Below are 23666 nucleotides of genomic sequence, written 5' to 3'. Positions count from 1 at the left end.
CGTAGTCTAAAACTACTAACATGATTCAAATAAGCAAAGTGAGCGCTGAAACTGGAAATTATGGCTTAAAATTCTAGGAGAGATTATATCATTTTTTAAAAATCTCCATCCTGGTGTCAAACATGCTATGCAGAGGAGATGTTTAAAAACCTGTAAACCTCTTCACAGCAGTTTCTTGATGATGATGATCTTGATTAACTTTTCTAACCAACAGGGAAATTGGTTTGCAGTGAGGGCACAAAATTTATGAACATACACGATTAAACAATCAAAAGCAGTCCGCACATGAAAGACATCTACAGTAAATAGTACACAATACTTCAACTCAGAGCACGAAGACGTCGGCCCGATGGATGGACCTAAAGCTCACTGAACAATGGGAGTTGTGGATGAAGTAATAAGTATAAATAATAAGCAGCAGAGGGATCAAGGTATTTCTTTTAGGCCGTTCACCAAGCATTACCCAACTTGATAACAACAATGTACAACAGAGCACATGCCCTGCATAACTCAAGTGCTGGACTGGAAACGTAGGCAAGAGTTTTAGCGTCATAAGAAACTGGAAACCTTTGTTATAATCTCATCAGCTGAGTCAGTGACACTTGTAAATTCTGACTCACTGTCATGGAAGGTGCAGTAAAAAAACATGGCCCAAGTTATCTGTACAGTCAGAAATGTTAAAAGGAGAGGAAGGATGGCAGGGGAATAAGATAAGCTTCGGGTCAGTCAGAAGATAGCCAGTCTATATACTCCTCAAGAGGCCGGTGCTTTACGTATTTTGCTGTAATCTCAGTTCCTACCTCTAAAATTGAATAAAATCATAACCAATCCTATAGGAAACAAGACAGGGCTGCCCCATTTATCCACAATTATTTGCACCTGCAATTAAACTGTAGGTATAGGCCATTATGTTGATTTATCCGGAGGACGTGTTAGATATATTTGTGAAACCATTAACCTGAAAAATAATTCAGATTTGCAAAAAAACAAACAAACAACTTTTTTACTCTCCAACAGGACTATAGACCTAACTGATGTGATTTGATTTGGTATTACTGGTGATGGGCGCAGTTGACTGAAACTGGTATTACTGTAACATTTTCACTATTATCACAGTGAAAGTAATGTGTTGATTTCAAAGCAATTATTTGTGATCTGCAAAAACGTTTTCTATATCAACCCTCTGCAAACTGTTAATAATAGTAGTTACTTTATAGGAATAGTAACCCTGTTAGCAAACCACAGTAAAAAACCTACTGCAGTTTTTTTTAAAAAAAAGGAACAAATAGGTTTATTATGGGAACAAAGGAACTGGCAGAGCTTACACGGCACAAACAAACAGATTAAAGGATTTGGGATGTTAATAGCTGGATAGGTCTTCTATGTACTGCTCCATTTCAGGAGGAGGTAAGGCTTCTCAACCAGCACAGTAAACACATAGCTCACCACAAATGTGAGCACCAGGTGGCCAAGGAACAGGTACATCTAAAAAAGAGAGCAGACATATATACATTGATTTTAAAAGGGCATAAAGAAACACAGCCAAATAATGGTAAAATTTTAAACATCTCAGCATGAGGCTTAATGAAATGGAATGAAATTGGCTGTGGAAAGCACTTACAAAGTTGATATCTGTGTAGTGGATCGGGGTCTCTTGTAGGCCGATGTAGAGGATGATGAAGACAGGGTGTGTCAGATAGCAGGCAAAACTAATGTTGGAAAGAGGAACCCAGAAACCCAATGACAAGAGGCTCTGGATGAAGCCTGGAGAATGAGAAAGAATATGAGAAACACAGTCTAGTCATTACTCACATGTCACTTAAAAAGGGATGTGCAGATGTGCTACCATTTGTATTTGTATCCATATTTATTGAACCAAACAATGAATTTGTTTTTGTATACTGCAGAGAAGTAGGTGAGGCTTAATACTCCAAATTGTGTTTTTTTTTTTTTTTTTTATCATATCAGCATTGCTATTTTTGAAGTATGCCCACTTGTAGCTCTGGCTTTGCTAAGTAGCTGATATTATAGTGTAGCAATCATTCAACAAGACTTTTTCTGAAGTTAAAATGCATTTAAATATTTTTTTAAGTTTTTGAATATTAAATGCCATTTTCTGAATAAGGTATTTGGTCTTCCTGCTCTTGGTTTACCTCCATAACCTTCCTCACAGGCCAGTATGATCCAGGTTACAGCCAGAGCCCAGAGTGGTCTGTGCAGTCCCTGGTAGAGGGCATGTGGCACCGATGGATAGGCTGGGGTCTCCCTGAGGATGTAGGCCAATCCAACCAACACAGCCATGAGAGACAGACAGCAGAACCAACCAAGTGCTGCCTGCCACTGGAGCAACAGCAAGACATGGTGAGCACATAAGTGTGGCGGCAGCTTAGTGGCTTGTATGTTTGGCTTCATAGTATCACAGAAGAACATACTGTATGTTGTTTTCAAATTTACTTAAAAAAGGATTCGACTGTGTGAAGTGATGCTGTGAGATCTGCATCAGATGTTCTCACCTTTTGCTTCAGCAGCTGATTTTTCTTTGTTGTCAGGTATATTCCAGTCAAGATTCCTATTAAAAATGGCCCATATCGGGTGTAGGGTTTCACATAGTAATACAAGACATAATTCTCAGATGTCCTGCAATATAAATGAACAAACACATAAAACCAAAAACAATTTGGATAACAGGAAAATAAATGTTTAGTTGACAGCATTTATTCTCTTTCACATTATATTTAAAGTACAAAGTAAAGAAGTTACTTGACAGCAAAGCCACCTTACACTAAGACCAAGAAAGTGGATCACATCACTCCAGTTCTCAGATCTTTACACCGGCTTCCTGTCTGTCAAAGAATTGATTTTAAAATACTTCTGCTGGTGTGTAAAGCACTGAATGATTCAGGGCCAAAATACACTTCCACACTTCTCAAAGCATCTGGGACAGGTCTACTTACTGTCCCCAGAGTCAAAACTAAACTTGGAGAAGCACCGTTCAGCTTCACTGCACCACACATCTGTAAAAAAACTCCCAGAAAACTTGAGCCACTGCCTTTTATTAAGTTAAATATGGGACTATTTATTCATATCTTGCACTGCACAGTTGCTGCACTGTAATTTTTATTTTCCTGTTTTATTTGTTTCATTCTATTTTACCTTATTGTATCTTCAATTTTATTTTACCCCTTTTAAACCTATTTTATATGTCTTTTTACATTGCGTTGTGTTTCTTTTCTGAGTGCCTTTAAGTTATATGTAAAGCACTTTGAATTGCCTGTTTGTTGAAAGGTGCTTTACAAATCAACTTGCCTCTCCTTGCATTTCATATATGTGGTTCCTAAGCTGCTTGCATTAACACTAGATCACCATTACTGAATCTTACAGTGTAGACGGCTGGAAGACTGGCAACTGCAGAAGTGCGGTTATAACAGCACCAGCCAATGTGGTCATCAGCAGGAGGCTCCCTGCTACAACTGCAAACACACCTCTGTTCCTGATAATGAACAGAAGATAGGATGGATAAGATTACAAAACTAGAGTTTTGTCTCATAGGTAGAAATCTAAGGACTAAAATTATTTTGCAATATTTTTAGAATCATATGAAAGGATGTGGACATACAGTCTGTAGAAATAGACCAGTAGAGGAGTGGTGGCATAACACTGGAAGTCAAGAGACAGGTACCATGTCCAAGGAACACACTGGGGAGAGATTGGGAAATAAAATGTTAAAAAATATAGGTCAGTATAGAGCTACCATATGTCTAAATTACTGGTTAAACTTACTATCTCATGGACTGGGAGGAGATTGCTAATCAATAGTAAGTTAGCCCACCAGTATGTCTTACAATCCATCAATGTGTCTATAAATGGGAACCAGTAGGGTCCCCACTGGACCACAGAGATAAGGCCAATAGTTAGACACATAATGAACAGATGCAGTGGTTGAATCCTGTGGCAAAGGAAAGACAGAAAAACACTGGTTTAATCATTTTGGACTTTTAAGTTAGGTTTTATTCCCAAAACAATTACACAGATTATAAGAGCTTCATCTTGTAAACTGATGCACCATCATACCTTTTAATCCTCTTGAAGAGGTAGTCGGCCACCAAACTGGGTCTCAGTTTGTCCTCAGCTCTGTGGATGGAGCCCAGCAGAGACCTGGCACTAAGCAGACCCCTGAAACACAGAAGCTGTTAGAACCAGCAACTTAAAATTCACAGTAATAAGTATTTTTACACATACACTACATGAAATCCACCACTGATTTAAACTTCATGTGGTTTCAGTCTCACCCCAGCAGTAGGAAGGTATCTACAGCCAGGAAAACAGGCCCACTGATGGTAAACACATACAGAGGGTTGCTTTCAACTGTTTTCTTCCAGTTTTTGTAGTTATCTACAATAGAGATAAGGCAGTATAAGTGAACACATATATATGTGAGTAACTGAACATGCAGGTGTGAGTGAGTCTTTAGTAGGCAAGTATAGCTCTGTCATACCCAGGTTGTTTATTACGGGGAACTGTGCAGAGTGTCCACATATAATCCAGAACAGGCTGAGAACACGGATGCCATTCAGGGAGGAGTAGCCTCCTCCTGGGATGGATGAGGAGGTGCTTAAGACACCCTGGCTGGTAGTCTGTAGAGAGAACACCTGAAGGCACCGGTACACACAGCTTCGAGGAAAACACAGTGATCTGTGGCTGGCGTTGTCTACAAAAGACATTATTCAATGAGGTAACGTCTGAGAATATAAACAAAATCTGCAGAAAGGGGGTTTGGCAGCTGCACTAGTACATCACTTGAGAAATTTTCTTGCACCTTTGCAGTACCTTGATATTTGGTTATTGAAAATTTAACTATAGGTCTGTCGTGCCTCAAAATTTTAGGTTTATTTTTCATCTACACTCTGTGGATGATCTTCCAATCAGAGCATCACACTTGTCTTCATCATCTGGTAAATATTTTCGGAAAATGTGTGGGAACATACACTCACACAAAAAAATCTTAATTACGATTGTACTTACTATTTTCCTCTGATGTGCTACTATTCATTTCGCCACTAGAGGAGCCATTGGACTTCATGGTTCCATAAAGGTTGAGTCCAGAGTTTAAACAGGAAGACTCCACTGTTGGACTGACCTCTCTCTTCCGTTGCCACCTTATTATAGCTGTGAACAGGGTAGCAGCAAGAGGAATTGCTACCATTACACAACACACAAACCTGCAGGAGAAAAGGTCTCTGTTTTAGGTGAAGACTCAGACTGAACATTAAGTTTTTAAAAGACAAAAGCCAAGTGAGGTCCTGAGATGAAGCCCAGGGCACTTTCGAGTTACAAGTACACATGAAGATAAGACAGTAGAGAAGGTAAACTCCCAGTCAGATACTGACAGGCAGGTGACATCTGATGCATCGGGTGCGATGGTGTTAGACAAGCAGTGAGTCATGATCATCTCCTGAGTGGACTGATTGACCAGGATGGGAGGTAAAGGAGGAATGAGGGACATCTGACCAAACCGAAATCTCCCTGTTAAAAGATGAAACAAGTAAGACAAAACAAATATTGGAATGACTGAATGATACTGCGATGTATCCAGAGTAATTTAAAAGTCACTGACCATACAGCACCAGCGTTTGTACCTCCTCTTCCTTGCAGGAGTCAGGAACACAAATACCCACAAAGTACTGGAAAGTTCCCTATGGGAGTAAAAATGCTTTGTTCAAGATCTCCTTTTTGTCACTTAATATCTAATTGTCAAGATGATATTCTATCTTATACAACTGCAATTTTTGTTGTTACCTGCTTAAGGAACACTTGGCAGTACTGTCCAGAGAAGGCGGGACTGTGGGCAGAGCGACACTGCTGCAGCAAGCCAGGCTGGTTGGCGTTACCTCCTTCGACATTGCTACCCATCTTCCCAAATGCGTCATACACTGACATGACACACACAAAAGCACCCCAAAGCAACGCACACAAGTACAAATAAAGAAAAAATATGACTATGATTGCAAAGTAAGTGTGTTATCTGCTTCCATGATTCATAATGAATATTTTTTTCTCTTCAAAATTACATTTAAACTTCTCACAGCTTGAAACTCTCGACATCCTGTCAGACCTGAAAATGGGGCTACAAATTTATTTTTCAATTTATGTCAATTACTGAACTTTACAATACGATGTAATGGCTGAAACAATGTAAACATAAAATAATACTCAAAAACTGAAATGAATTTTTTTCACTGAAAATAAATAAATATCACCAATTTGAGCAAGAAATCCTATTTTTACTCGTGCTTATTTCTCAATATCCAAGCCAATACAGGGCTCCCTCTATATTCAAAATCACTGTAATGATAAGATAAATATAAGAAGATTCTCTATGTCACATTCAAAACAGACACTTTTTATTTCGTTGTTGAGGTCATCTCATCCCCATTTTTCATCAAGTTGCCTCAAATGAGTACAGCAGCGCCCCTCTGAGTTGCAACTGCTGGTCAATATCAGTCAGTCTGTGTGGTCAAAAGTGGTGCTGCACCCTTACTGAACAGAAGACAAGTGAAGTTCTTTGATTAGGCTGTCAAGAGAGAGATGTCTCTGGGAAATCAACTAAGTAGTACTAACTAGTAAAATTTGAAGCCAGTCACAACAAACAATAGAAAGTTAATATAATTTAATTACCAACCGCAAGAGCTGGGCTATATTGTTAGCGGTAATAAGTAAGTACAAAACTATGGCCTTGTAGGTGATATTTGTACATCAGACATAGAGACAAAAACTGTGTAAGTCATGTATTTGATACATGCATTGATACTTTTTGTTGAGCATAAACTTATATTCTTAACATTCAGTCCTTTCAGTATTTTGTATTGATCTCCACCTGTAACAAGCTACTACTGTATTTTGTAAGCAAAGAAAATATATAAGGAACATGTGTATGTGCATTGTTTCTTTTTGATGTGAATTAGAGCTACAACGATTCATTGATTAATTGATTAATTGATTAGTTACCAACTAGTAAATTAATTGGCAGCTGCTTTGATAAATGATTTATCATTTTGAGTCTTTTTTCAAGAAGAAAATGTCCAAATTCTCTGATTCCAGCCTCTCAAATGTGTTTTTTTCTGGTTTATTTAGTCCTTTATGATAAATGATGATGACTATGATGACTGTTGGTTGGAATAAAACATTTGAAGACGTCACCTTGGGCTTTGGAAAACAGTCATTTTTCACTTTTTTCTGACATTTCGTAGACCAAACAACTAAATGATTAATCGAGAAAATAACTGACAGATTAATCAGTCATGTAAATAATCTTTAGTTGCAGCTGTTGTCTAAAAGTTTACTCATTTAAATGCCATCTGGTTTGTTGCATTACAACACAGTGGAACGGTACAGCAAAGACTTTAAATTTTTTTTATGTTGTTGATAAAATGACACATCTTTGGCCTATTTTATACTTTATTTATTTAGATGGCCTGTCTGACTTGGCTTCTAAATCACTACATTGCTAAAATAAGCGCTTTGTCTTTAGGGTTCATTTAACTGGCCCTTCTAATAGAACAGCTGGCCCCTGTAATTTAAATTGGCCAGAACCACCGCTGCCTTAAACTTACTGCAAATGAACAAGTGACTACAAATAAACACACAAAAAAGGCTGTCAAACACTTACTGAGAACAGCATATTCCTGTGGCCTGTCCTGGTTAATTTCTTGGAGGAAAGTGTCGGTATCCATTATACATCTTTGAGACACATTCAAGGCCTGTGTTTTTCCCAGCACTGCACTACAACCTGCAAACAGAAGCAACGCCACCCAACCCAGAGCCATTATAGGACTGACTACATCTTTTTGGTGGAGAAGGTGTTTTAAATAACATAGGAGAGGACACGTCATTAAGGAGAACCTTGCATGAAATTCATCTTTCACGGGCTGGATTGAAAAACTGCCCTGGAAACTGTGGATCGTCCCCACCTGGTTTTCTATATCAGGTGTGAAAAGGATTCGGTTACATGAGGATGAGAGGCTGACAAAAAAGACCCAGGCTGTGATGTCACCACTCAGGATCAACATAATTAGAGTGCGAGACTTAATGATGGCTACACCTTAAGAAAAGTCAGTGCAGGGTACCACTTACAATAATATCAGTCTAATTATATTTGATCTTTCCTGTGAGTTCATGCACATTTTAAATAGCCTCAAATAACCAACACACACAGCTGGAACACCTCACCTACACAGTTTCAAACATTACATTTTAGAAACATTTGTCTCAAGTTAAATGATGGGATAAGTTGCACTTCAGATAGTCCAGTAACTGAAATAAAATCAGCCTTGGCCACTAGAGGGTGAGCTTGTCCTGAAAAACCAACATAAAGGACCATGACTTTTTATGACTGGCAACAGGAAGGGACACAACATACGCACTTTATGATGCAGTTATATTTCAATTCAAATTTTTGTGTTCATGCCAAAGAGAAGACATAACTGCTTTGTTATACAGCTCTTGACCATCTGTTTTAGTTACGATAAGGAAGTCGTTAGAGTGAGTTGTTTTACTACACTTACTTTTTTGTACTTTTCTTATAAAGCATCATCATATTAGAAGTTAGAAAAGAGGTACAAGTGTTATCATTGTTGCATTTTTTTACCTGTTGGTGGTGAAAATATTTAAAACTCTAATTGCCACGGTCCTGCTGTTGTCAAACACTGGAATCATCTTCCCCAATCCCTCAGATTATCTGAATCTTTGGACTGTTTTAAACTGCTTCTAAAAATCCATCTTTATTTGCAAGCCTTTTTATGGATCTCCATCTCTGTCTTATGTTTTTACTTGTTTCAGTTTGGTCTGTTTCTCATTGTGCTGTGGTGTGCTGTGTCATATGTTTTTGTTCTTTCTAGTTTGATCTGTTTCTCATCGTGCTGTGTTTTATATTGTAATTCATTTTGCTTTATTTATTTATTCGTTCATATTTTTCCTGTGTGTGTACTTTGTAATTGCGTGTTTTTAAAAGTGTTATATAAATAAAGCTTTACTTACTTACTGTCTCCTAAAAAAATATCTTTACAAACTGCTAAATCATCTTGCAAAATATGTTGTAACACAAAAGTCACTTGTGCCCCGGATTATGTTCACTGCCAACGTTTCTTTCCAGCCCAAAATGTATTAAATTGTTCTGTGACATAGACCATGTAGGAAGTGTGGTTGAGGTGGATGGTGGGTGTGCAAAGCATAGGACTTAGATACTGGGGAACCCGGATGTGTCTTGCATGCGGTCAACAACTAACTAAACAACTAAAAAGAAGCATTCCTTGTTTTTTGGTCCCTTGGTGTCAGTGCAAAACAAGCTGTAAACACAACATTGACATATTATCACCATATAAAGTTGTTTAGTGAACATGTTAGCAAACAGCTGTCTACACATCCAGCAGTCACGGAGAAACATTAGCATTTATTTAGAGGTATGTTTCAGGTCACCTGACAAATTGAAATCTTATATCCACTCTCCTTTTAGCTCTGTATTCATCTATACCAACTCCTGAAGGAAATGTCTGGCTTTTAAGCTGCTAAATGCTCCACCAGCTAGTCGCTAACTTTGTCTGTCCAACAGTGGATTTATCAGAGTGTTTTTGCTGAAAACATCAGCAAAAATAAATAAAGAAATGAGAGTGGTGAGACTGAACCAAAACCACAAAACCAAACCAAACCAAAACAGTAAAGAAAAACCAAAACTATGAGCTTAAAGATGCAAAAACACTCAGTAGAGCTGATGGCAACTGCAGAGTGGAGTGATAATTTTCTAATTCTCTTCCTTTTCTCATTACACATAGTCATTTGATCCATCTACCCATAAAGATATTGAATAGTGCAGCTTTAAGGTTTGGGAGAGGTCAAAAACAGCGCTATGCAAGCATGAGCATGAATGATCATGAGAGGATTTCTGTTATATTTCCATAGGAAGAGCTGATGTCTCATGTGCAGTCGACATCAGATCTCGCCCTTGGCAGGTTTCATCTTTTATTGACATAAAGAACAGCGTTGTACACGAGCATCAGAAATTTCTAAAAACAGCAGCAGCAGCAGCAGCAGCAGCAGCAGCAGCAAGACACATTCTAACCAACAAACAATTCACAGACTGCTTCTCGCATGCAGTTTTACAGCGCAAAACAATTAAAGTCTTATTGTCAGAATAGAAAAACTACTGTCCCAAAGTGAATGATGGATTTTAGAAATGCTTGGAAGAAAGAAAGCAATGGGAAACAATCTTAGAGGCAGCTTTCTTATGTCAAAGTTATTGTTCGTTTAACTGCACTGGGTTGTTTTGTATGAATCATTCAGGTTCACAGCCAAGGTTACATTCTTAGAAGTTTTTCTTCAGTTTAGATGTTAATCCCAGTGCAATTCCTGTCAATAAACATTCATTATGACTTCACATTAAACCAAAGAACCACAAACTGAAGGAATGTAAAAAGTAAAACAAAAACATTGTCTTGAAATGGCAGTTGTAATATGCTGTTAAGAAGACTGCTGTTAAAAGAAAGGCAAGTGCTTAGTATCTCATATTCTAAATATTCAGGTAAATAAACACTGAGTTTAATCACAAAGAGCTGCCATATATATATATATAGATATATATATGTGTATATATATATATATATATATATATTAAGACAGGAATGACGTTGTGAAACATAAAAAAGTTTCACGCACCTTTACAAGATACCTTTTTTAAAAAGCAAATTAAAATTTTGGCCCATATGTTTTTCTTTAGGAGACATCTGTTTTTGATGTGAAGTGTTTGACATAATTATTCACAAAATCAGGAGCTTTAAACTAATTTCAAAATTATTCATTTTCAATTTTTGTTGTGTGTTCATTTGATATGCAAATGATAATAACTTGGACAAGGCGATAACGAAAAGCAGCTGAAAATAGGCTTCATCTTCAACTGATTGTCCTGAAGTCATTTGATGTTTAATGTAAGCTTTCGCTCACATATTTATGCAAAGATTTAGTTTTAGGATCAATTGTTTCAGAATGTATTAGAAAGGAGAACAAAGCCAGGGTTGTATTGTAACAGAGAAGCCAAGGGATAAATGTTAGTTAAAAAATAAAGAATGTTTGATGCCAATCTTCCTCTCAACTTTTAAGTACAAATAGAAGATGTCAGGTGTGACCTGTACTGGGGAAACCTCAGGCTCCCAAAATGTTTGTATATGTTTATTTTTTTTTCTTTCAGACATTCGTTGGACGTTAGCAGCATTGTAAATTCAGAACACTGCTGACTGTATGAGGATTAATCCCATTACAACAATATATCCATACATTTTCTAGTCCTAGTGAGAAGACACCAATGGAAACAGTTTAAAATAAAAAGCTCTTCTATAAAAAAGATCTATTCAAGGCCTATAGAAACATCTATGTGTATACAAAAAACTATCTTCAGTTCACTTAAAGACACATAAAGTGACTTTGACATTCTGTATATTACATATTTTTGTGAGTATATTGTATACATATTGTAGTACGCTACATGTACATTATGTATATACAGTATAACCACAGTTGTTTACAAGTTTTACAAACTACAACATTTTGCTTTAGATGGAATGGTTAAAAAGTGTGTCCCTCTCACTTCTCGGCCGCGCTTAGTCTCTTTGACTTTATGAACGCCATCCCATGTGTCCTCATGTGAGTATTCAGGTTTCCCTCAGTTTCAAACAGTTTCCCGCACACTTTGCATTTGGTATTTGGTGTCCCGTCATTGTTCTCATCTGTAACATCTAACTGGTTCTCTCTCTGACTCTCATCGTCGTCCTTGCCCCGTCCATTGTATCGGCCGAGACCCTGCGGCTCCTTCAGCCGATGGACGATAAAGAGGTGTCGGGCCAGCGAGCGGTGGGAGGTGTAGCAGAGGCCACACTCCTGACACTGGTAGGACGAGCCATCAGACTTGTGCTGGGGAATGTGCTTGTGGAAAGCGGCGATGTCCTCAGTGGTGAAGCCACAGACGGCACACTTGTGAACTTTAAGGATGTTCACCTTGAGCCTCTTCAACGGCTGTGAGTCAGAGCCTCTGGAGTGTAACCCCTCATCCTCTTGTGGCTTCCTCTTGGGGCTGAGAGTCTGAAGAGGAGATTAAAAGGATGGGTTAGAAATGACAGCAGAGTTATGAAATTCACTTGAAAGGTAAAATGACTCAATGTATGTTTGCAAATTTTTGCCACGGTACCGTTTCCTTGTCAGGTAAAACATCCATATTATCAGAGTTTGCAGTCTTCCCCTCTGGGTCTTTGACTCCATGCATCAGCTGAATGTGCTGATCCAGCAGCACTCTTTTAGTGAACGGCTGACTGAGAGCTGGACAGTGCCTATTAAAGTGCAAAAAAATAACAATTATAACTTATAACTCCTTGCAAGCTGATTTTGTCTTCATTTATTTGCATATGCACATTTGCATGCAGTTTTTAGTAAACAAGTATAAAAGACAATTGAAGATTTTCACTTTGAAGTGTACTGTATTTAAGCTAGGTGAAGTGTAAGCTGATGCAGGGATCCAGTGTTTAACTGGTGCTCTGCTACCACGCCAACTGCAATTATATGCAACCCCCACATGGACAAGAACATGCATGGTTTTCGCACTGGACTTTTGTTCTGTGAATCTTTGTAATTGCGTAATTACGGCTGCCACAAGTATCCAGTGTACACCTCTTAAAATTTGAAACATCATGGTCTGTTGTCACGCCAACTGCAATTATGGGCTCATTGGTTTGTAGCCCCCGAGCCATCACTTCCTTTTCCGCCTCCTTCAAAAACACACTTGTAACCAGATGTTCTTTTAAAGACAAAGAGGAAAAGGACACAAGTAATAACATGTGCTTCATGGCAACATGCAGCTGCTGTGAAAGTTTCATCTTGTGCAACGTTTTACTGCAGGAGCAACTTGTGTGCTTGCCAATTTGTCCACGTTGGCAACTCCCACATGCACAAAAACACAATTTGCTTGAGTATAAATTAATTGTTGCAGAGAGTGTGCACGAAGCTGTGGAGGATATGGCTTGCATTTGGTGCGGGGACCACGCGGAGCCCTTAAGGATCAGTATGTGTACTCACGGGCAGGTGTAGACCTTACGCAGGCCCTTGTGTTTGAGACGGTTATGTCGGCAAAGACTGTGGGAAGAACTGAAGGACTTGTCGCACTGTCGACATGGGTGCTTCTTCAGTATCTGAAATATGAGAGGGAGAATAGATAAGATACCTGAAATAAAGATGAGTAAGAACATGTTATGTGTTCCGTTTCAGACATTCACCTTGCCATGGTCGCGCCTCATGTGAGCCACAAAGACCTCCCTGGAAGCGAAGAGGGTATTGCAGTCTCCACATGTGTATCCTGAGCCAGGAGGGTTCTTGAGGTCGGTTGAGCAGTTAGTTTTCTTTAGCGGTGAAGGTGAAGGCCTCTTTTCCCCCTTATCTCGAACATTGAGATTTCCTCCATCTTTGTTGTTATTACTGGGGCCGTTGCTGTTGGTGCTGTTTGAATTAGTAGGCTTGGCGCTGAGAGGGAGGTTGATACCCAAGTTTGGTGGACCCTCGATGGTCTTCAGGGTCCCATGGATAGCCTGCAAAGGATCCACACGTGGAATTATAAATACAAATTTTGTGTACATTTTAAGTTTTATAAAGTGCTGGTATTTTAAACCAACTAGAGCAAACTTATTTGATTGGCTTTGAAAACTTTGAAAACTAAAATAGTAATTTAGTGTCACTATTAATTAATAAAAAATGTTAATTAAAATGTTTAGAACAGATTCATTAATCAACTAAGGTGGGATATAAAAAGTGGCTTTGATTAACAAGAATGCCTCGAAATGACTGGCTTTCCATGCATACCTTGATATGGTCCAACATGAGCTGTTTCTGGGCATAGTGCATGGAGCAGTCGGGGCATTTGAACACTGAAACTTTATGGTTGACGATGTGCTGGTCAAAGTGTGTGTAGAGCAGGGACTGCAGAGTGAAGACGGTATCACACATGGAACACTTATATATCACCCTGAAAGACAGAAAAAAAGCACTCTGAGTTTGCTGCAAGATATAAGAGACTTAATTTATATACAAAGAAAAGAAATGTGAAAACTGAAGTGTTTAGATAAATTCCACTTATTTTTAAGCAAATGTTAAAGTATCTTTTTCTTTGCACAAAACATGAAGCCATTAATAAACAGTTGCATTTATCTTTATCCAAATCTGTTGGAAAGGCATGTGTATCACCAATGCCTGTATCTCTAAACAAACTTTTAGTTTTAGATCAGGGTATTTGGAAATACGTGGTCCAGCTCATTGCCATCAGACAAAAACACCTGCCCCTGAACACCTGAATCATCAGTAGTGCCTAAAGATGGACAGTATGTAAGTCAGTGAAAGGTTGCTGTGTGGAAAAAAACAAGCCCAAGTAAAGCCACCATGTCTAAAACCCACAAATCCTGCTGACAAAGCAGCAAGCAGATTTTCCTCAGAAAAATGAATTGGACATGGGTATTAAGTTACATTGTGTTTAGATGTGTGAAAGGAAGAGTGCGTAGATGTGTGTTGATGTGTATGTGTGCAGTTGGCAATTCTTTGAGGAAAATGTGTGTGCATAAAGTATATATTGCATACTGTTCATTTTAAACTTTACTTCTAAATGTGCAATACACTTTGCTGAATTCTGTCTTTAACAGAATATTGAATTACAATAGATTTGGTTGGTATAACATTATATAAATCATATAAATCAGTGTTTACAGTGTTTTTGATTGTACATACAGCATGTGACAACCTACTTGGGCTCTCCTGCTTTCACTCCTGGATGCTGTGTGTACGCATGGGAGTGTGTGCCAGGTGCAGACTTGAAGGCCATCGGGCAAAGAGGACATTTATAGAAGACCTCACAGTGATTACTCTGGATGTGAGACTTAAGAGTTGCAACATCAGCGAAGATCACACTACAGTGGATACAGCTGGAGGGAGAAGTGAAGGAGACAGGAGAGAAAAATGTAAGGATTTGCAAAAGTCAGACTTAAATGAGATTTTAACTCAGCGAAAGTCAATTTAACTCATTCCTCTGACAGAAGCACTTTGCCATTTCTAATTTAGGATTGTCTTTTATAATTTTCTTGATTGGTGACATCAGAGTATAACCAGAAAAGGACAGTGACTTTTCTTTAGGTTGTTATAGACAGAGAGGCATTGAATTTCAGAGTTAAAATCCGTAATGTTCTGCAAGTTTAAATTACAGCTAAAACATAAAAAGATGCCATATAATGTCACATTTGTATTTTCACAATGCCACACTTGAATCGCTCTAAAAAATATCATTAACAGATGAGAATGCAAATAAATTATAACATTGCAACATTTTAGACAACATTTTAATTTTGATAGATCAGCCTTGGGTCCATAATTGAAGCATAATTGTTTTCAGCTTTTAATGGCCTGGATCTTGGGTGTCTCCATGTAGTAATTGTGACTGTCCATTTTTTCCCCACAAGTTTCATTGTGAATAATATCATTTTCAGTGATATGGTATTGTCAAGCTGAGGCAAACATAATGTAATAATAACTGTAATTAGAAAATGACATTGTAAGTGGCACTTTGAAGGAAAAGCAAGAGCAAGACTCATTAAAGTCAGAATATGGCCACTTACACTTAAGTTACAAAGGAGGGATGCTACTCAGTGGTAAATATCGTTCTCTGGTTTTCTGTCAGATTTCACTATCAGACACCGGAAGAAATGTTTTGGAAATTAAAACTGAATGAATTTGCTCTCAAACTTTAAGAAAAAAATTTATCTCAGCACAAGAGCAGACCAAATATGAATAAATAACGCCTAGTAGTAGTGACTGACCGGTAGCCGACTCTACGGGTGTAATGCAAGCAGTTCTTGGTGACATGGGACTGGAAGTGGACAGAACGGCAGCTGGCACCACACTCTGGGCAGATGTAAGGAGACTTGTGCTGGTGGATTCGCTGGTGTGACAGAAAGCTGCACTGATTTGGGAGAAGCATTTGGCAGATAGTGCAGGTTTTCTATAATCACAGAGAAGAGGAAATAAAAAAAATCATGTCATTGTGCTTTATCATGGATCTAGAATTGTTGCACCTGGAATATAAGGGGTTAAACTTTACATAAAGGATGGTGTGATCCTCCTTGTCATATAAAGTTAAAGGGTCAGGTCAGCAAAAACACAAAAAACATATTGTGTCACTTACATCTAGTGATATCCACATGATAGTACCTTAAAACCAGTAACTTTAGAGGTAAGTGATAAAACGGGTTTTGATTGAATTGAACTCTTAACTTACTTAAATTAGACTGTACAGAAGATTTATGGCTCTTCATAGCCCACCATGTTGTGTTAATCAATGCACCTAACAGTAGTCAAATTGATGTTTTCCCATTTAGAATCCTTTAAAGTAAATTAAACCATAATAAGTTGCAGTTCACAACATACATATACACACCTGCCCATTGGACTCCGGTGCTTGTTGATAGTGCATGGCTAGTGAGCTGTCATCCTGGAACATTTCATTACACTCCAAGCATTTTAGGCTGTGCCTGCAGAGCTTCGATGCATCATCCCCCAAGGGCATGGCTGCCACATGAGGAGCACTACATGGAGCTGAAATTACTGTAGTTTGGGACCCACTGCTGGCAACTTTTCCTTGGATTTGACCAGTGGGTGCCTGTGCATGAGAGGTGGAGGTGGTGGCAGTGATGTTGGGTGGTCCTGATGAGGGTGATGTGGTTATCATCTGATCTGCAGGGATGGGTTTTAGGATTAGGTGCGAGCACTGCATGACAACTCCTTTGTCCTTGTGCCCCCTGGCATGAGACAAGAGGCTGCATTTGTTGTAGAATACTAGACTTTTGGCACAGTGGTTGCAGGTGACCTCGATCCGTACACTGCGACGTTCATAGTGCTGGGTCAGGCTCTTTTCCAGAGCAAAGGAATCTCCACACTCCAGGCACTTGTAGCCACGAGAGGGTAGAGAGATACAGGCTGAGGTTGGTGGAGAGAGGTTTGGGACATATACAGGGACAGGATTTATGCTGCTCAGGACTTTATTGAAGGCATCCACTACAGAACTTTGAGAGCTGGTGAACACTTGAACCCTGGAGACTTTCTTTGAGGGATGGCCAGTGGGAAGTGAATGCTGTTGTGATTGTTGATGCTGAGATTGTTTGGAGGAGGACAGGGCCCGTTGGAGATCGCAGGCAGCAGAGGACACAGTCTGAGGCAGAAGATTGAGGTTACTAAGATGGACTGTCTTTGACACTAGTTTAGCATTAGCCAGACTGGAGGCAGGTACCATGACAGTCTGTTGCTGGATAGCATTAGCTGCTTTAAGGATGGCACTGCTGGCACTTTGCACTGAGGCAGCGGGGATGACTGTTGCTTTGACTGTGGTGTTGTTAGCCAGCTTCAAGTTGATGACTTGGGAACCGGCTGTTTTGACAGCAGAGACTGGCAGGAAGGCTGTTGCCACAGGTTTAATAGTCATCTGCTTGGTGATTTCAATTGAAGGGCCTCCACTGGTAGCTACTACTGTGGTTGGCAATGAGGACCTTGTGGGAGATGAGAAAATTGCACTGGTTGTAGCCAAGACAGATGGGCTATTGGAATTGTCTCCTTTTTTCAGACCCTCAAGATCAAACTCTGGGAGGACTCGGGTGACAGTGCGCTTGATCTGTCCAGTTGAGGTCTTGATTGTTTTGATCCTGACCTTTGGGATGACCGGGGTGGTGTCTGTACTTGAGGCAGGGGAACCTTTACAGCTACCTTCACTGATGACACTAGAGGGACTGTCCGGTTGTCTTGACAGCAGTCTTTTTGCAAACTCCAGGGCTGACTCCTGCTCATGTGGCTTCTCTGGAGCTTTAGGATTTTCATTTGCCTGGATGGATTCTTTCTGTGTTGTAGAAGAATCCAAAACACCCAAGTCTGTAGCACTTGCCTTTTTGGCACTGAGGGCTGCTATGGCTGCTATACAAGATGAAAGTTTTGCAGAGGACTTGGCTTTGATCTGGGAGATACTGCACACATTACCAAGCCCTGATGGTTCTCCAGCCTCTTTGCACTCCTGACTTTGAGACTTGAGGACAGTTTCCTTGGGTTCCTCCTCGGGCAAACTTGATTGAGGGGTCTTATTAAACTTGGAACCTCCCAAAGTGGCATTGTTGTTGTTTTGGTCTGGTTTTAGGTCTCCGTTTGCTGTGGGCTTAGAAACATTGTCCAAGGATACAGGAGATTTGGGATTCTGCTCCTCTTTCTTAGTAGTGGACCTAAAGAATGACTGACCACCCTGCTTCTCTACTGGGTCATCTACCTCAATCTTATCATCATCATCAAACTCCTCAGCACTTGAAATGGGACTGAACTGATTGAAGGTAGATGATGAGTTGTTAACTGGCTGCCCCTCCTCTCTGGGAACTGTCCATCCATTTTTGGTGTAATGAGTACCAGCTGGTAAAGCTGGCAAGAAGCCATTATGAAGTCCATTACCAATACTAACAGAATGAGGGTGGGGATGGGAGTGGAAATGACCATCCTTCTCTGATGTGGCACCACCATGCTCACTAGTGTCCATGTTTCGAATGTTCTTGACAATGACACTAACACCGACGTCATGTCCTGTTGAAGAGTTGTGGGCGTCGTCTTCATTGGTAGTCACCCCACCATTGGGTTGCTTGAGCTGGCCATCATGGTCATCATGGTGGCCAGATTCAATAGCAGCTTTAGGATCCACCATGTCGGGGATGTCGAAGGCCGCCAGCAGGTCATCGAAGTCTGGCGTCTTCATATCTCCCATGGTCCTGCCACTGCTCTGATGAGGAGATCACCTGAAAAACACAGATGGAATAGAAGAATAATGAGTAATGTAAGTCATGTTAACTGCAGATTTTTTAAAAACTATATGTAATGATATGATGTGTTCTTCAACATACTATGCAAGATATCATATTTTGGAACGAACCTCTTCTGATCTGATTAGAGTAAGAATTATGTAGTGATGAAAAAATGTATTAAAGGTAACCAAATTTGTATAGTTATTGCTTGCTTTTGGTCTTGGATAATTTAGTAAGACAGGGAAAAAATGGTTTATTTCTCAACACAATATACCAATACAGTTGATCTTTTGTGATCTGGTGCAGAATGCTCTTTTCATGCCATTCATCTACTTATTAGACTATGAGGTGTCTTGTGTTTAAAGTTGACATTTTAGTCTTATGTTTGTGCAAGATGAAAGCTAATAATATCCATAGATAGTGGTTTCCATAGTGGAAAGGTTCATGTATTTGTGGGTATGAATATGCTTGATAAATGTCATGGCAATTTTCTCTGCAGATCTTAGGATACGTTGTGCAAGCAAAAGATTTGACTTACTCATCAGTCTCCAAAGGTAAGGTGTGATTGACAAATGGCTTTAATCACTAACATCATTATCATTAGTCCCAAATGCCACCTTTTCTTTTGGTCTAGGCAATTCATGTTGAGAGCAGAACCTGCTTAGGTTTAATGCCATTTTAATATGATCCTGTTCATCAGCATTTTGGCTGTTGGGTTTTGATGAAGTTGGAGTGTCACATTGGGTTATGAAGGCAACAATACAAAAATTTGTAATCCCGCAGAAAATCAGACATTTTGGATGATAAGAATAGAAATAATAGTGTCTGTGCCAGTAAATAAAACCAAAACAAACATGCAATCATTCTTCAAAGGAGAAATTTTAATTGAATTTCTGGAATTATTTGATGAGGGAGGGCGAATGTGCATTCCAGTCAGAATGAATTATTAACAGCACAATTCATATTTACCAGACTGCAGACTGTTGACTGTTGGCTGTAATAGAAACAGCTGCACAACACATTTCTTAAAGTTGGAAAAATCATGAACTGATTGCCCAATTAGGCAATTTGTGAAGGAACAATTACATGAACAAGAAAATGTTGGATGCTGTTGAAAGGAAGGGCAATATACAATACTTTTGTACTACTCCTACACTGCTGACAGTATTGCCAAGTTTGGCCATTGAGCAATAGACTAAGGAAAATGTCAGTAACATTTTATTACAAAAAAATGAATACCTGCCAACTTGAGTTCATAAAGGTGGTCTCTAATTTATTGTCAGTGGAAAGGCCTCTAGTTGTAGTAGTATGTTATCACAAATGTATATCTGATGATAATGTTGTGGCATTATACTTATTTCCAGCTTTGGTAGATGCTCACAATGTTGACTGAGATGGTAAGTATAGGGTTTAGGGTTATTTGCTCATTATAACTATTTGGAAAGAAGCTACAGAATTCACTATCTAGTGTTTGAACGGTCTAATTTGTAGTTGCCTATATTTTGTTAATTTCTGTATGATTTGTGGTGGTTTTAGGCTCAAGAACTCAAGCTTTAGTTTTGCAATTTCATTTGTTACCACATGGTGTGCCAGTGTCCACACACTGCTCATCCTATGAAATACCATTTTAACCATGACTTAGTCACTGCTTTCTGGTGCTTGATTTTTCATTTATGCATGAGCCGACAGAGCTGAGCCCTCTCTCCTCACTCTTCAAATCAAAATGTGCATCACACTGATGAAAAGCTCTTTTGAAAAAAAAAAAGTCCAGCTGACGTATAGTATGTACATACTAGTGTGTACAGTTAGTCCTATTTCTGCCACATTCTCTCTTTTATCAGATAACATCACTGATCTGTTTTAGAGAGAAACACTGTAGAACCACACGTTGGTCTACATGGGGGGTAGATGTGACATTTTCATGACATTAAATATGGGTACTCAGCAAAACAGTTTCACTCTTCAATCACCACATGATTCGCATTGCTATAATTAAACAAAAGCAAATAGTATACCAGTGCGCCAATTAAATCCGTTTTTGATTTTCTTGAAAAGCTGTTGACAGAAAATGCAAGGACTGGCATCATGTCCTAATTATATCAGAGAGTTCCTCCTTTAGAATATTATATTTTACGATCTATAATCAGGAGAATGATGGGTCTGGTCTAAATAATTAATACAATATAATATATGAGTTTAGTTGCAATTCTGAGTATTTTTCTTATCTGGGACAGGCACTGAATATAACATGTTAGCTGAATGCAATATGAAATGTAAATTGAACATGGTGGCAGCAGAGATGGCTTTTGATAATGTGGTATAAGGAATGAGAAGATCTAAAGATGGACTTTTTCAAGCGTACAGGCATCAAGTTTATCAGAAAGAACCAATGACCATAGTTTATTCATGTCAGTGAATTCTGTGAGCAAAATGTTTTATATTATTTAACACAGGAAAAACAAGAACTTTATAATTCCTCGAAAACAAACCAGTCTTTAATTTTTTGATAGTGAGCACTGCAAATAAATGATGATAGGAATGAAATGCACTGTGTCTGTATGTGTTATGCATGTTGGAGACAAAAAGGTACAGTCATGGAGCTGCTCTGCTTGTACATACAGCTAAACCAGTGCTGCTCTTTGATCCAAATGCATGGCGACCACATCTGCACACACACACACCCACACATACACACAAAGATCCATATCTTGTAGCCTCAGCTTTGGTTTCATTAAGCAACAATCCTCAGTCCAGATGATGGGATAGCTATAATGATGAAGCTAACAAACAAAATGACACAGAGAGGGAGAAATGTTATGGAGGGAAAAGGGCAGGCGAGATATGCAGTGAGGGGGAAAAAATGGCTGCTGAGCTGTGTGAGGCTGCAGCAGACAGAGAAAGGCCTGGTGGAAAGAACAGCTAGTCACAGCCATGACAGCCAGAGCAGCCTGACACAGAAAGTAATGAAGGTTAAATACAGACAAATATGAATAACACACAACACAGAACCTCTCAACAACTCCAGTTTAATACACATGCATCATTACCACCTCAAATCTACACATTGAGTAAGATATCTACAATCTCAGTAAAGTGAATGTAAAATCACAATAGTGGAAACATGCAAGAGAATCAGCCACTCCTCACCCTCTTGCCTCCGTCCCTCTCCAGCCACTAGCCAAACCTTCTTTCCTTCCTTTCTTCCATCCTGCAACAAACACAGTCACAACACTACTAACCCACAAAAAGCCATCCACCCCACCCTGCCTGAGAAAAAAAAAAGTCCTGCTTCTTCACAAATAGGCAAAGGCCCAGAATACAGGGTCAGGTTACATCCAAGGATCTGGTAAGTGGTGGTGGTCCTGGTAAGGATCCTCCTTAGTCATTCTCTGCACCACTAGCAGCACACAGACATATAAACAGACAGATAGATCATGCTCCTGTGTGTGTGTGTGTGTGTGTGTGCGTGTGTGTGAGGCAGGCTCTAGGCTGCAGATTCACAGACTCCCAGCCAGCCACGTCCCCCTGCACTCGTCCCTTCCCAAATCTTCCTGTTCCCCTCGCTGTGTGAGCCACGCTGCACAGCACGCAGACATCTAGCCGGCGTCGAGCAGCGGCAGGGTCTGTGCCTGTGACATGGTAGCTAGTGGCTGAGCTGTGAAGGGCCGCCATGGAGTAGCCTGGACTATCTATATCCCTCAGTGGAGCACAGAGACGGCATTGTTCCTGTCAGCCCTCAGTCTGCCTCAAACCGGTTTCAGCTGGTTCCGGTCACCCAACATAAAGCCTTGTGCTGCAATACGGCCTCAGAAACACACAGGCAGGCGCAGGGAGCCCAGCTCCCAGGAAACACTGCAACATTTCCCACTAAACTATGTGTATATTGTCATATAGATTAAAGAAGAACACATAATATTATATAATATCATATGATATCAGGTTGAGACATGGTTAAAAGAGAATCCCTGTTCTGGTCCCTTGCACTTGCCATAAAATTAGGCCACAAAAATAACAACAGTGCACAAAAAGAAGTTGTTTGGATGAGCGCAAGACAAAAAAAAAAACAAGACAAGAGTAAAGAAAATCACAACAATCATACTATGTTAACAAAAGAATGTGTTACATCAGGTAAGATTCAAAACATTTAAGGTAAAATGATGTGCAAAATGGTGATTGATGATATTGAAAAGAAGAAGCTAGTTCAGGTAACCATGGTGGCAGTTGAGTAGAAGCTCAATCCAGTACCTTGGCCTTTTTCTCAACCAGATCCCTAGTGCTTCCCAGTCACCCCACACATGCTGGTAGTCTGTCCAGTCATGACACCAAATGAAAACAAAACAATACTAAAAAAAACAACAACAAAAAAAAAAACAAACAAAAAAACTTGCTTTACATGCAGCCTCCAGCAGCATTACACTCAGCATTGCAATATAAAGACAAGGAATAAAAACCCAGCAGACAATCTGGCAAACACAAGCCATCCATGCATCTCCCTCCCCAGATTTCCATCAAACACATGCCACCCCTGCCCCCACAGAGACACACATACACATGCACGTTCATGCATATATAGAGGTAAACGTTGCATACCCTTTGTTAGATTTTTTTTTCCCACTCTGAGAGATATTCAAGAAAAAAAAGGTCTTCCTGTAGAGGCCTCAGCACCTGCCTTACTCTGCCCCAGCCATTCCAGCCCCCATCCTCCTCCTCCTCCTCCTCCTCCTCCTCCTTCCCTCCCCCTCTTCCCACTCTCCTTCACTGGGTCAGTCCTAGATTTAGTCC

At 39.6% G+C, this 23666-nt stretch overlaps 2 protein-coding genes across 2 annotated transcripts; both read right to left on the bottom strand.

Annotated features, from left to right (window-relative positions):
- Positions 1–1027: 1027 nt before the first annotated feature.
- oacyl (O-acyltransferase like) lies at positions 1028–8969 on the bottom strand. Its single transcript, XM_044333846.1, has 15 exons — positions 7667–8969; positions 5797–5930; positions 5615–5693; positions 5388–5523; positions 5019–5219; positions 4496–4698; positions 4290–4392; positions 4072–4173; positions 3781–3946; positions 3617–3696; positions 3380–3490; positions 2514–2637; positions 2154–2340; positions 1622–1764; positions 1028–1485 (listed from the first exon to the last, which is right to left on the bottom strand). Exons 1-15 carry the CDS (start codon positions 8064–8066, stop codon positions 1381–1383), a joined length of 2274 nt encoding a protein of 757 aa, XP_044189781.1. The 5' UTR covers positions 8067–8969; the 3' UTR covers positions 1028–1380.
- A 1702-nt stretch (positions 8970–10671) lies between these two features.
- Positions 10672–22769, bottom strand: znf532 (zinc finger protein 532). Its single transcript, XM_044334547.1, has 9 exons — positions 22032–22769; positions 16499–18878; positions 15882–16063; positions 14817–14993; positions 13885–14047; positions 13305–13613; positions 13108–13220; positions 12227–12365; positions 10672–12120 (listed from the first exon to the last, which is right to left on the bottom strand). The coding sequence occupies exons 2-9, from the start codon at positions 18845–18847 to the stop codon at positions 11626–11628; spliced, it is 3927 nt and encodes a 1308-aa protein (XP_044190482.1). The 5' UTR covers positions 18848–18878; positions 22032–22769; the 3' UTR covers positions 10672–11625.
- Between the last annotated feature and the right edge of the window lie 897 nt (positions 22770–23666).

The sequence above is a fragment of the Thunnus albacares genome, chromosome 18, assembly GCF_914725855.1.
Source record: "Thunnus albacares chromosome 18, fThuAlb1.1, whole genome shotgun sequence".
NCBI classification, from domain to species: Eukaryota; Metazoa; Chordata; class Actinopteri; order Scombriformes; family Scombridae; genus Thunnus; species Thunnus albacares.
Note: the sequence above shows the minus strand (reverse complement) of the source record. Positions and strands in the feature narration are given on the sequence as shown.